Raw genomic sequence first — 12,930 nt, forward strand, 5'->3', positions numbered from 1 at the left:
TGCTTGTCCTGACTCTTGCAGAACTCACTCAGAATACAAAGACAAGCAATAAGATCTGCAAACAAGCAGCTGTCTCAAGAAACATGCAGAAGGTTTGCTGATTTCATGGTGAAAGCAATATTTGTGTTTATTTAGTTGTTGAAATGGATTTTTCTTAGGAAATGAGTGCCCTGCCGTGACACCACTATTCTCAGTTCCAGCAGTTCACTAATGTTTTTTATAAAAGCCCCACAATTTATGTAAGTTCAAGGCACTGTATAAGAACTTCAGGAAATGAGCTTCATCACAGACGTTTCTCAGGGCAGGGACCCAGTGCTGCCAGAGCTTCTGCTACCACACAGAGTCACTGGGACCCTTTCCAGAGCAGTGGGGATCCATGGGAGCCGAGTCCTTTGAGGACACGAGGGCTGAGGCAGCCAAGGGAACGTGCTGCTTTCTTTGCTAGCTGGGATTTTTGGATGTCAGAACAGCTGTATGTTCTGTGTGTTGGATCAGCAGTCTGCCTGTTCCTCCACCTGATAAGCACTAGGTCTTCTCTGGGAAAACTGAGAAAACACAAAATACTAGAAATAATGGAAATACCTTTTTTCTCCAGTCCATTGTGAGCTGTAGGTCATGCTGTGCCTGAACTATTTATTTTCCTTCCATCTCTATCAGACACTGATACAGGCAGGCAGTTGAAATTGAGCAACCTCAAGGCCAGAAGGAACAAAGTCCTTGCCTGAACAAAACCTCTATTCCTGTGAGTCAGAGAAGAGCATTCAGACTCTACCAAAAGGCCTCAAATGCTGCTGAATGTTCCCATCAGAAGAGAGGAAAATGTGTGCAGCAGTGTCACAGTGCCAGACTCATCCTGCTCTCTTATTTAACTGTCCCTTCAGACAGAGCTTTTCATCAGAGCTGTGCCCTGGCTCATTGAGACTGGGACACAGTCCTGCCTCTGCTGAAAACCCAAGCACAAATACCTTTTCTGACTCCTTGAAGGGGTCTCCAGCAGCTGACAGCACACTCAGTTGTGCTGCTATTGTGAGCTGAGCACAGACCTCTTTTTATAAGACACAAGCATTATTTTTTTGATTTGTTGATTTGGCCACAGTGCTTATGCAATGATATTACAAAATAAAGGCCCCTGAAGGATATTCCCTACTGACAGCTGTGGGAGGTGACCTGTGGTGTAGGGGACAGATCACAAGGCAGAAGAATTTAACAAGAATTATTAAACACTGGAGAAAAATAACTGTGAAAAGAGACAGACATTTTCTTGTTTGAGGTCTTCAACTCATGATCAGAAGCTGTTTTGGAAGAGGTGCTTTATTTGGATATGTGATGAGGCTCTGCTCAAGGGGATTTAAACAAGATCTTTCTCATGCCAGACACAAAGCTGTATTTTTGAACTAAAAACCATAGGAAATAAAAATAATATTAACTGTGATTTACAGCAAACCCTGTGCAAGCCACATGTCCTTGGAGGGCTGAACTCTAAGTGCTATCTTTAGTTTCTTTCTAACAAACAAACAAACAAACTTAAAAATCCATCCAATTCTCTGTGATTCACTTTCTCCTGACTTTAGCCATCACACTCCAGAGTTAGCTGATTTGGAACAAGAAATCCTTTAATGAAGGAGGAAAAAAATATATATGGCTATTACACATGGAAAAGTAAACATTTCAAGTGCCTCAATAGTTTTGATTACACAGCTTATCTATGCACAGCGGGTTCATGGAGCTCTTGGCCCCTCTTGTCCCTGCCACCAAGGACTGAGTTTGGGGGCTGGAATTACCTCCCAGAAAGGTCCTGGCTGGTGTGTCCCACTTGTTCCTGGTGCCAGGGCATCAGGCATGTAGAGATCTCTACACCAAGGCTGCCAGGGGTCTCACGTCCTGCGGGCATCATGGGTGAGACCTTGAACACAACAGGTCTGAGACACTGACCGTGTTCACAGGGGTCTCAGGTTGAGGGAAGAGACGAGGATCTGACTCCATGTTTCAGAAGGCTGATTTATTATTTATGATATATATTACATTAAAACTATACTAAAAGAATAGAAGAAAGAGTTTCATTAGAAGGCTAGCTAAGAATAGAAAGGAAAAGAATGATAACAAAGGTTTGGGTCTTGGACTCTCTCTCCGAGCCAGCTGTGCTGTGATCGGCCATTAATTACAAACAAGCACATAAGACTAATCACAGATCTACCTGTTGCATTCCACAGCAGCAGATAATCATTGTTTACGTTTTGTTCCTGAGGCCTCCCAGCTTCTCAGGAGGAAAAATCTTAAGGAAAGGATGTTTTATAAAAGATGTCTGTGACAACACACCATGGTCTCTTACCCTGGTAGGGAGAGTCTCTCACAGTGGGTGTGGGGGTGTCTCTATTCACATGAAGGAAAGATCTGGGACTGTGAGCAGGGGATGGGGCACTACCCAGGCAAGGGGCTCGGGGTTATGTGGCCAGGGAGTGAATGCTGTCCCTGAGCACCCCACAGCCCAGCTGCAGGAGATGCCTGAGCGTCACCAGGCCATGACTCGTCACAGCAGGACACATTACAAAACACCATCAGATGAAGTTACAAACAAAATGCCAATGCCGTGGAAGAGCAGAGGGCACGGGCAGGGCCGCACACTCACAAGTGCGTGCCTGGGGCTGTTTTCCTGCCCCATCAGCTGCGGGCGGGGTGAGCGCCCTGCCAGGGGCGCCAGGGCTCGTTAGGGCCTGTGCTGACACGGCACAGCTCCTTTCATCCTGCGAGCCCGGCGCTGCTGCGCTGGGCAAAATGGGAGCTGCTGCCTTTAAACAAAGCAGCTGTTTATCCTTGAAACAATTAGAGACGGCAGTCAGATCTTGAACTCGTTACTGAGCCCAAAACAATTATGATAAAAACAAGTTCCAGATGGGCTCAAAAGGAGTTGTTTTTGTCTTTACTGAATTAGAATGGATTCCATGTCTTCAAGTTTCTCTGGTATTTATGGACAGGAAACATGAATTACACACAATAATTTACTACAAACAAAAGAGATGACCGCTGCAACAGCCCATTTATCTTTGCTCATGTGCCTTCTTGAGGTTTATGTGCTGTTTAACTCATGGGGAGAGTTAATAGCATTTCTCTCTGTTTTCTAACTCTGCAGAAACTGAGATGGGAAGCTGTTGAATTTATGCTGCAGGTTACTGTCACTGGGCCTGCAGATGCACAATGGGTAAATATTGTCTGGCAAGGAGATACCATCATGTTCAGTTCTTCCTTTGAAGGACTTGTGCAAAGGTTTCAGCTGGGAGTCCTTCCTTAGGTTCTCTGGCTGCTCCAAGAGCATGCAGACAAATCCTGTTTCAAAGCGTGTCCAGAATGGACTGAAGTCTGGGCATCACACATATTTGTGTGGAAACTTTATCTTGGGTTTTGAAGCTGATGCTGCACATTGACAGCAATATTGAGCTGATCCCAGAAGGAAGGGGAGCCCAGCAGATGGCAGGAAGCAATGGCACATCACTGTGCTACATCTGCTTGGAGTCCCCAGGCAGGGCAGGACAAGGCAGGAGGAAATCAGTGAAAAATCTCCTGAGCAGTGTTTTTCTGCCAGTCCCTCTTCCTTCTCGCAGCTGAGACAAAGACTTTGGCTTTGGGGGTTTTTTTTCAGTTTTTAGTTCGATTTCATGATTTTATAAAAGGCCACAAGTCAGCATCACTGGGAAGGGGGAGGTGTGTGTGAACTCAAATATGTGCCTGTGCTGATGGGAACTTGTGGAAGGCCATAACTCCAAAAACCCATAAAATGTGACCCAGATTGTAATAAAGACTAAAGCTGCCCTGGGTGTACTGTAGTGCATGAAGTCAGCTTGGCTGAGCTCCCCAGGGACTGAGGTCATGGGCAGAAAGCAGCCTGGGAACTCAGGGTGACACTGAGATTTGTTTGGCCTCTCCCAGTGGGAGCTGCTGAGCTTCCCCATGCATTTCATTTCCCTTCCCCCATAAACCTTAGAAAACAGGCCTGAAGAAGAAGCCTGGACAAGTGGAGTTCTCCAGTTTTGGCTAGAAAAGAAGGGAGGAGAAAAAAATTGAGAAACTGATTATTACTTTTTATTTAGATTTTATGCAATGTCTAATTTGCACATAGTCTTTCACAGAGAGTAAGTGGGATTGATTATTTGGATTCCCATCTCTGTGGAGCTAGTGAGGGCTCCTTGCAGCAGAGAGGCTCCCAGTATTCATCTCCCAGCCTTGGTTCAAATAAGGAAGGGGCAGGAATCATGGTGCTTGAATTCAGCTTCTGTCTGGTGTGCACAAGCAGCAAGAGCAGATAGGAAACCTCTAATTCCCCACCAAAAGGAACAGGATACTTATTCATTTATTTCATTTATTATCCATTTATTGACTCTCAGTTCTTCAACTCAATTGCCCATTCTGCTGCATGGGGAGCTCTGTGGCATGCTGGAGGGCTGAGCTGCAGCAGTGCAGCATTTGGGCTGAAACAGCCCCATGAATAAGGGCAACCCTTTGCACAGCTCCTGGCCCAGTGAATTTCCCTGCAAGCTCAGCTCTTCTCAACAGCCAGAGCTCTCACATCCATCCCAGCTCCCACCAAGACCTGTGCCCACACAGCCAAAATTATTGACATTGCTGCAGTTTGGGGTGCAAGTTCCTCACTCAGCTCCATTCCCAGCAGCTCCTCCTTCTCCCCCAGCCCCATCAGAGGTGCTCTCAGCACTGCAGCACTCCAGGGCACTCAGGAGCCCATTCTCTGTTCTGACAGACCCCCCCAGTCTCTTGTCTTCTCCCCTCTCTCCCCCATTATGTTGCTTTAACCTCATGTCCCATCATCTTCCATCTGGGTTTTGTATTTCATCAAAGGGCACTCAGGAAGGAGGTGGTGGAGGACACAAAGACTCCCTTCCCCCTCGGTAATTTCATTTCCCATTAATGGAAGGTTTAAAGGGAAATCTCAGGGCTCAATAAGGCTCTGATGACAGCTTAACCCTCTGCAGCACAAACCCAACACCAGGCCCGTTCCTCATCTGAATCCAGGGCTGCTGTAACATTAGACCTGAGAGCTGCACAGGGCAGACAGGTCTGGGAAGCACAATCAGAGGGAGAGTGAAGGATGCCGAGTTCCTGGCGATGTGTATCAGCTCTGGCTCTCAGGAGCGCTGTCTGTGTGGGACAGCGGGCAGAGACAGGATCTGCTTTCTCCTGAGGGCTGAGAACAGGCTCTGCTCCTCCTGAGGGCCCAGGCCCTGCTCCTCCTGAGGGCCCAGGCCCTGCTCCTCCTGAGGGCTGAGAACAGACTCTGCTCCTCCTGAGGGCCCAGCACAGGCTCTGCTCCTCCTGAGGAGGGCCCAGCACAGGCTCTGCTCCTCCTGAGGGCCCAGGCTCTGCTCCTCCTGAGGAGGGCCCAGCACAGGTTCTGCTCCCTCCTGAGGGCCCAGCACAGGTTCTGCTGCCTCCTGAGGAGGGCCCAGCACAGGCCCTGCTCCTCCTGAGGGCCCAGCACAGGCTCTGCTCCTCCTGAGGAGGGCCCAGCACAGGCTCTGCTCTCTCCTGAGAGTCCAGCACAGGCTCTGCTCTCTCCTGAGGGCTGTGTGCAGCGCTGCTGCCGTTCCCCGGGTCCCCTCAGCATGCAGTGGCACCACACATCCACACATCCCTTGGTTTCTTCCAGCGGCCTTGACAGCGCGGTGCGATCTCGCATAGCTTGGGGAAGTGCCTCACTGCTCCATCAGGAGCATGCTCTTACTGCAGGAGAGGTTCCAGCAGGAATTACTGAAAACCCCAAGCTTTTCGTGCCTTAGTGAATACAAGACCCTTCTGATCAGCCAAGCAAGCGGCAACACAGCCGGGCTGAGGCAGCGGCACCGCCGCCCTTCTCCCAGTGGGGGAACACCGCGCTGAGAGCCCCCGGCTCTCGGGGACACTGCGAGGCCGCCACTGAGCGCGCCGCGGCAGGAACCGCGCGGACCCTTCCCCAGCCGGGCAGGTCAGTGTCACTGTCCCAGGACCCGGCGCACAACCCCGCGCCCAGCGTGCAGCCTAAACCCGGGTGCCCCGCCCCTCAGCCGTCCGTGCCCCGCCCCTCAGCCGTCCGCGCCCCGCCCGTGCCCCTCCTGTGCCCCTCCCGTGCCCCGCCCGCGCCCCGCCCGTTCCCCTCCTGTGCCCCGCCCGTGCCCCGCCCGTGCCCCTCCTGTGCCCCGCCCGTGCCCCTCCTGTGCCCCGCCCGTGCCCCGCCCGTGCCCCGCCCGCGCCCCGCCCGTGCCCCGCCCGCGCCCCGCCCGTGCCCCTCCTGTGCCCCGCCCGTGCCCCGCCCGTGCCCCGCCCGCACCCCGCCCGTGCCCCTCCTGTGCCCCTCCCGTGCCCCGCCCGTGCCCCGCCCGTGCCCCTCCTGCTCCCGGCGCTGCCGCTGCCGCGGGGCGGGGCCGCTCCGGGTTGGCGGCGGCCGCGGGCCGGGGCCATGAGGCGCGCTCCCATTGGCTGACGCGCGCCGCCTGTCGCGCGGGGATTGGCCGGGCTCTCCCCGCGGGGGCGGGGCGTGCGGCGGCGCGGTGGGGGGGCGTTAAAGGCGCCGCGTCGGGCGGGCGGAGCGGCGCGGCCATGGCGTACCAGGGCTTCGCGCAGGAGTACCTGGGCATGCCGGCCGTGACCCGCGCCTACACCACCGCCTGCGTGCTCACCACCGCCGCCGTGGTGAGCGGGGGCCGCGCCGGGGGGCGGGGGGCCGCGGGGCGGGGGCCGGGGCTGGCCGAGGGCAGCGGGTGATGGCAGCTGCTCTGCCTGTCTCCCACAGCAGCTGGAGTTCATCACCCCCTTCCAGCTGTACTTCAACCCCGACCTCATCTTCAGGAAATTCCAGGTGAGGCCTCGCTCGGGCTGTGGGCCCGCTGTGGCTGTGGCTGTGCCCGCGGGGGCCCGGGTGTCCCGCTCGCAGGGGGCCGGGCACTGCTGTGTCATCCCCGGGGGCTCCTGTCCCACTGGCCCAGCCTCCCCCGAGCGCTGCGGGCCGGGCCAGCCACACAGCGTCCCCTCGTGTCACGGGCACCTGCGTGGGGACAGCTCCTTCCAGCCCTTCCCTGCCACACACCACCCTGGCTTTCCCTTGGCTCAAACCCCATCTCTTCCCCCTCTGTTACAGCGTGTGCTGTTGGGCTGGTTGGAGAGGGCTTTATTGTAGAGAGGCATGAAAAGTGATTGATTTGGCTCTGGATGCTGAATTGTGGTTGTTTGACCTCTCTAGAAAAGTAAAGAAATCTTCTTTTCCATGCCTGGAAAGGTGAGACACTGATGTACCAGTGTACCTCACTGATGTGAGGAGGTCCCACTGGAGGGTGGAGCAGCTGTCTGGTGTCCTGGGGTAGTTCTGAGGGACAGGTGCATGTCTGAGCATTCATTCCCTATGGACAGTGTGATGGGCTGCTCTGTGTGGTGAGGAGAGACCTCTGTCCACCTCCTTTTCTCTCTCCTCTCTCTTCTCTTTCAGATATGGAGGCTGATCACCAACTTCCTCTTTTTTGGGCCCCTGGGATTCAGTTTCTTTTTCAACATGATATTTCTGTATCCTTTGGTCTCAGTGAAGTTCTCTGCTCCCATTTTGGCTTAGACGCAGCTCCCCCCATCCATCTTCCTCCCCAGCATGGCTTGCCTTGGCAGCACTCTGGGACTGTGGGTTCTTCCCTTGGCTCTTTTGAATTGAAGCCCCTCCTGCCCCTCCATCTGTGCTTGCTGCAGGGCAAAGGGAAGCTGGCAGTGCTGCTGGAGAGCAGTGCCCATTCCTGGGGTGAGCTCTGGCTGAAGCACAGCAGGTGCCTCTCTCTGTCAGTGGGGTGCAGTTTGCACTGTTCTGCTCTGGGCTGAGCTTGCAGCAGTTCCTGGGCAGTCCTGCCATGGGCACAGGGTGGCCAGCTGTTTTAATTTCCTATACTGCAACCCTGCCTTCTCTCCTGCCCTCAGGTACAGGTACTGCCGCATGCTGGAAGAAGGCTCCTTCCGAGGAAGGACGGCTGACTTTGTCTTCATGTTCCTCTTTGGAGGGTTTCTCATGACAGTATCCTTTTGGGCTGGATGAGGCTCCTTGGTGTCTCTGACATGCTGTGGATAGTGTAGGGCTTGTCTGCTACCTCTGTGTCAGGTGTGCTGTGGTCTTGGTGCTTAATTAATTGTTTTACCAATGTAAGGTCCATCCCAATAGAGTAGGTGACAGTCTGGGACACATTGTGTAATTTGTTTTAATCAACTGGTGGGATGTCACTGGGGCCCAGTATGAAAAATCACACTTGATAATCATAACAAAATTACAAATACAAAAATTAGAATGATCTCTGCTAGACGAAATAACATCATTGCTATCAATTTTTACAGCAGCACAAGCAGTTCTCAGGCACACACAACCTTTACCAGTACATACAAGCAGAGTTTTCTGATCAGATGAATTTTGAAGTAGCAAATACTCTGTTCTGTGTGCAGACACACATCTTGGGCATTAATAGTATTGCTTTCACAAATACCTGCTGAGCAGCACAGCTGCTTCATGAATGTTCTTGGTGTCCCAGGGCAGAGGGCCTTGAGCTGGGAGAGCTCTGCTGAGCAGGTGCTGCAGGGGCACTTCTGGCTCTATGGCACAGCCTGTGCTCCCCATCTTTGCCACCCTTGGCTTGCCAGAGCCTCACCCAGTGTGCCTGGAGGAGAGGAAGCTGCCTGAGGTTGTGCTGGAGCCCCTGGCAGGGGCTGGGCTGCCTCATCCCTGAGGGACACGTGGCAGAGCTCAGCCTGAAAGGAGGCCACGTGTTCTGCTGCAAGGACTGTCCAGCTGTGCCAGGGCCTCTGACTGAGCTCTGCTGAGTGCAGCATGGCTGGGGCTGTGTGAGGCTGCCTCAGGACAGGGGCAGGAATGTGGAGCCACGAGGACAAGGAGTGGGGTCCCACATACTCAGCACGTGTGAGCCCAGAGCTTGCAGCCTGCCAGTAAATGGAGGTACCATTACACAGTTCTTAAGTTCTTTTCACAACACAGTAATCTGATGGTGAAATTTATTTCCCTCCCAAGCATAAACCTTCTCTGAATATCTTCTGCTCTCTTATGCAGATGGCTCAGAGCACTGCTCTCCCCACAGAGCTCTGCATGAAGCTCTGTGAGAATCCAGGTGGCTGCAGCAGCCACGTCCTTGGCCAGATGTGGATTTGGAGTCCAACTACAACAAGGGCAGAGAAAATTTTTGCCTTTCTCTGTCTCTTTGTGCTCTGAAGAAAAGGAATGTGAATTCCAAGAACAATCTCACTGCTGAACTTCTTCTGTAGAAGGCAGATACTGGATGTGAGCTAGCTGTTAAGATATGCCACTGTCCCAAGTGCTGTAGGGATGTGAAAGCCCTTCTTTGAATGTCATTTTGATGTTCATTTTGCAAAGGGGACTATAGAGCTCTGTGGTCTCTGGTGGTTGTAGACATAAGCTTAAGGAGTGAGCAACCTGCATGTGAACTTGTTCTGGGGTGGCATCGAGGGAGATGTGTGTGGGGCAGTGGTGGTGAGTAAATCTCAGCCAGGAAAGGCTCGGTGACATGGGCAGTGTCTGGGAATGCTGGCATCAGCTGTCTCTGGTTTGGGTTTCCTGCCCCAAAGCACACTGTGTGCACAGGGTGGGGAGGTTTTTCCTTGACTCGGTAGTTGCCAGCTGTTTGGACTCTTTGCCAGCCTGTTTTTCCTGGGCCAGGCTTTCACCATCATGCTGGTGTACGTGTGGAGCCGCAGGAACCCCTACATCCGCATGAACTTCTTTGGCCTTCTCAACTTCCAAGCCCCCTTCCTGCCCTGGGTCCTGATGGGGTTCTCTCTGCTCCTGGGCAACTCCATCATCATTGATCTGCTGGGTGAGTCAGAGCTGGTGGGGGATGCCAACAAGGACACCTTGCAGCCTCAGTGGTCAGTCCTCATTGGTGCTACTGGCACCTTCTCTTGGTTCCAGCTGAGCTGAGATGTTGGGTTTCCTAACTGAGCTGCCTGGGTTTCTGGAGGGCTGGGCTTTTGCTTGTGGCCTGCTTTTTGCTGTGTGTGTCTGTGGTGGTAGAAGCTGGGTATGGTGAGCTCTGACACTGCTGTGTGTGGTCTCCTGGGTGTGCAATGCTGCCCTCAGGCTCATGGGCTCCCTGCCTGCTGATCACAGCAGCCTGCAGCATCCCTGGCTCTGGAGAGAGCTGGGTTTGGGCACAGCTGGGGGATTCTTAGCCCAGCAGCTCTGGTTCAGCTGGCAAAGGAGTTGCTGTTTTGCCTGACCTTGGTGGCATCTCTCCCCAGGCATTGCAGTGGGTCATATCTATTATTTCTTGGAAGATGTTTTCCCCAATCAGCCTGGAGGAAAGAAGCTGCTGTTAACCCCGAGCTTTCTGTAAGTAAAGGTGATTCTTTCTGGCCTTTACTGTGGGCTTTCCCAACCTGATCACTTCCAGAGCAAACTGTGACCATAAGAGGCAACTGCCTGCTGCCAGCTCCACAGGTATTGGAGTTAAATACCATCACACTGCAACACACAGGTCATGGATTGCTGCATTATTTGCACATTATATACACCTGTACAGGGCCTATGCTGCAGCAGCAGCTGCTACCTTCAGCTTGCTGGTAGAACTAGTCTGCTTACTCTTGTGGAAATGCTGGATGCAGGCAGGACTTTTCCTGCTGTGTTTTCATAGTTTAAGAAAGCAGAATTTGTTCTGCTTTGTGCACTGACAATCAGCTCTGACCTGGTGATCAGGAAGGAGGCACTGCCATCACTGCGTGTTGAGCTGAGCAAAGGAATGGGTGGTGATGGTGGCTGTGGCTGACAGCCAAGGCCCACAGAGGGCCAGGGTGTTCCTAGGAGGGCTGGGGGTTTGACAGCCTCAGCTGAGTCTCCTAACCTGCCTGCTGGATGGCATGTCCCTTGCCAGGAAGATGGTTTTTGACACACCTGAAGAGGATCCCAATTACAACCCTCTCCCTGAGGATCGCCCAGAACACCAGCCTAGAGACCAGGACCAGCACGAGCAGCAGCATCCACAGTAGCATGGGGGACTTCTTCATGTGGCCAGACTCCTCCCTGCTGGCTGGACTTTGGCTGTGGCCCAGAGATCCTTCTGGAAAAACAGAGTTGCCATTCCGATGTGTAGTGTGTTTGTGTGGGTAACCCATCCTCCCCTTGTACAAAGTGGAGCTTTGCACACAAGAACTCCTGAATGCTTACAGAGGTGTTCTAGGGCCAGGGCTGAAGCTGTGCTGGCTCCTCAGTTCCCTGGTGTGGAATAACTATCAAATGGGGTGTTAAACCAGTTCTTCCTTCTGCTCTCAATGACTTGCTGTGTGCCAGGTCACTCTTGCCCTCTGTACAAAGGTGCACCTGGCCTTCACTGCTGTGAGACCTCTTTGTGGGCTTTCAATGAAGTGGTTCTGCACCATGGTAGAATGCAGCTCAGCCTCTTTCTTTCCTTTATGTCCCCCACTCCTTTTCTGGTGGTTGTTTCCAAAGAGTCTTTACATTAAAGTCTTTATTTTTCAGTTGTGTGTCCATTTCTGCCAGGGGCAGAGGCAGCAATTCATCAGGAATTTGCTCATAACTGCCAGGTTTGGGATTTTCTTTTCTGGTGGCCAAGGCTGGAAGATGTCCTTTCCCTCTTCTCTCAGCAGGGCTGCAGAGCATGAGGAGTGTGGGGGATGTCTAATTGGATAAAGGGGTGCCTGGGAAAGGACAAAGGGACTGAGCTGGACACTTGATCCAGGCAGTGGCTGGAAGCAGCACTTGAACTGGCAATAAAAACTGTCTGCACCTGCAGTATAATTCCACTGTTGTTGAATTTTTTAGTTCTGAAACTTAAACATCTGAGTTTCAGGGGAAAATGAAAAAAGCTCATCCCTACCCTGACACCTGTATGAAATGGATCTGATCACTCTTGCTAGCACAGTACCCACTGTGCTTGTACCCAACCTCAAAGGAGTCTGCACACATGGTATCTCACAGCAGCTCACTCCTAACAGTGATGCTGCTCAGAGCTGCAAACCAGCACCAAACCATGAAATGGGAGTAACCAGCATCTGATTGAGCACACTCACAAACCCCCATGCACACCAACTCCCCCTGCCCTGTAGCCTTCCAGTAAAACACTTTATCAAAAATCAGACCTGATTTGAACATGCTCTTGCTGCACTTATCCTTCCCTCTCCAAGAGGCTGAGAGGCCTGTACAGGTGGTGATTTGTTCTAAAGATACAGGGGCATTAAGGGTAATGATAACAGAGCTGGGGTTCCAGTCCTTAGAGGAGTTTGTCTTTGAAGTCTTCAGAGGTTCTGGTTTAAATTGCCTGAGATGGGGCTTTGAAATGAACAGCTGGGCTGTTCCTTTAGGTGGGGTACCAGACTAACCCAAGGAATTGTGATTGCAGAGCAAGAAAGCTGCTCCTGGCTGTTCCCCTGTAGTCCTAGTGCTACACAAAGAAAGCTGGCTGAAGTTCCCATCTTGCTGGCCTTGGTCCCTTGACTGTCCTGCTGTGTCCCTGCTGCTTCAAGGAACAATCTGTACAACCTCTCTGGCCTTGAGAAGCAGAGAGGTGCTGCAGTCCTTGTGTGCCTGCACCTCATTGTGAACTTGGGGATTAGTAATCACAAACTTCACAGCAATTAAAAAACTGCAGCACAGATTTGAACTGCTAATTTACAGCAGTTTCACACGTATTTTAGTCCAATTCCCTGAAGAGGCTGCTGGCAGAAGTCCCCAGTCATGTAACAAAGGAAGGCTCAAGTGTTCTCAAGAAGGCTCTGAGTTTTTATGTCCATGAGCCAAAACATGTTTTACATGGGAGGCTAAGAGCAGCAGCAATCCCAGCCAGGGTTTGTCTTCCTTGCTCAAATAACATTTCAACCTCTCTAATATGAAGTCATGCATGGGGTACCACTCTGGCACAGGAGCCTAGGATAAGACTGAATCATATG

At 52.3% G+C, this 12,930-nt stretch overlaps 1 protein-coding gene across 2 annotated transcripts; it reads left to right on the forward strand.

Moving 5' to 3' along the window:
- The first annotated feature begins 6,554 nt into the window (after positions 1–6,554).
- Positions 6,555–11,774, forward strand: LOC131090992 (derlin-2-like). 2 transcript variants are annotated; one of them, XM_058036753.1, is made up of 7 exons: positions 6,555–6,672; positions 6,773–6,838; positions 7,463–7,536; positions 7,933–8,026; positions 9,650–9,845; positions 10,270–10,360; positions 10,899–11,774. In XM_058036753.1, the coding sequence occupies exons 1-7, from the start codon at positions 6,580–6,582 to the stop codon at positions 11,011–11,013; spliced, it is 729 nt and encodes a 242-aa protein (XP_057892736.1). In that variant the 5' UTR covers positions 6,555–6,579; the 3' UTR covers positions 11,014–11,774. The 2 variants fall into 2 exon arrangements, with proteins under 2 accessions (XP_057892736.1, XP_057892737.1); XM_058036754.1 differs by having other exon boundaries at positions 6,776–6,838.
- The last annotated feature ends 1,156 nt before the right edge of the window (positions 11,775–12,930 follow it).

This window comes from Melospiza georgiana, chromosome 18, assembly GCF_028018845.1.
Source record: "Melospiza georgiana isolate bMelGeo1 chromosome 18, bMelGeo1.pri, whole genome shotgun sequence".
NCBI classification, from domain to species: Eukaryota; Metazoa; Chordata; class Aves; order Passeriformes; family Passerellidae; genus Melospiza; species Melospiza georgiana.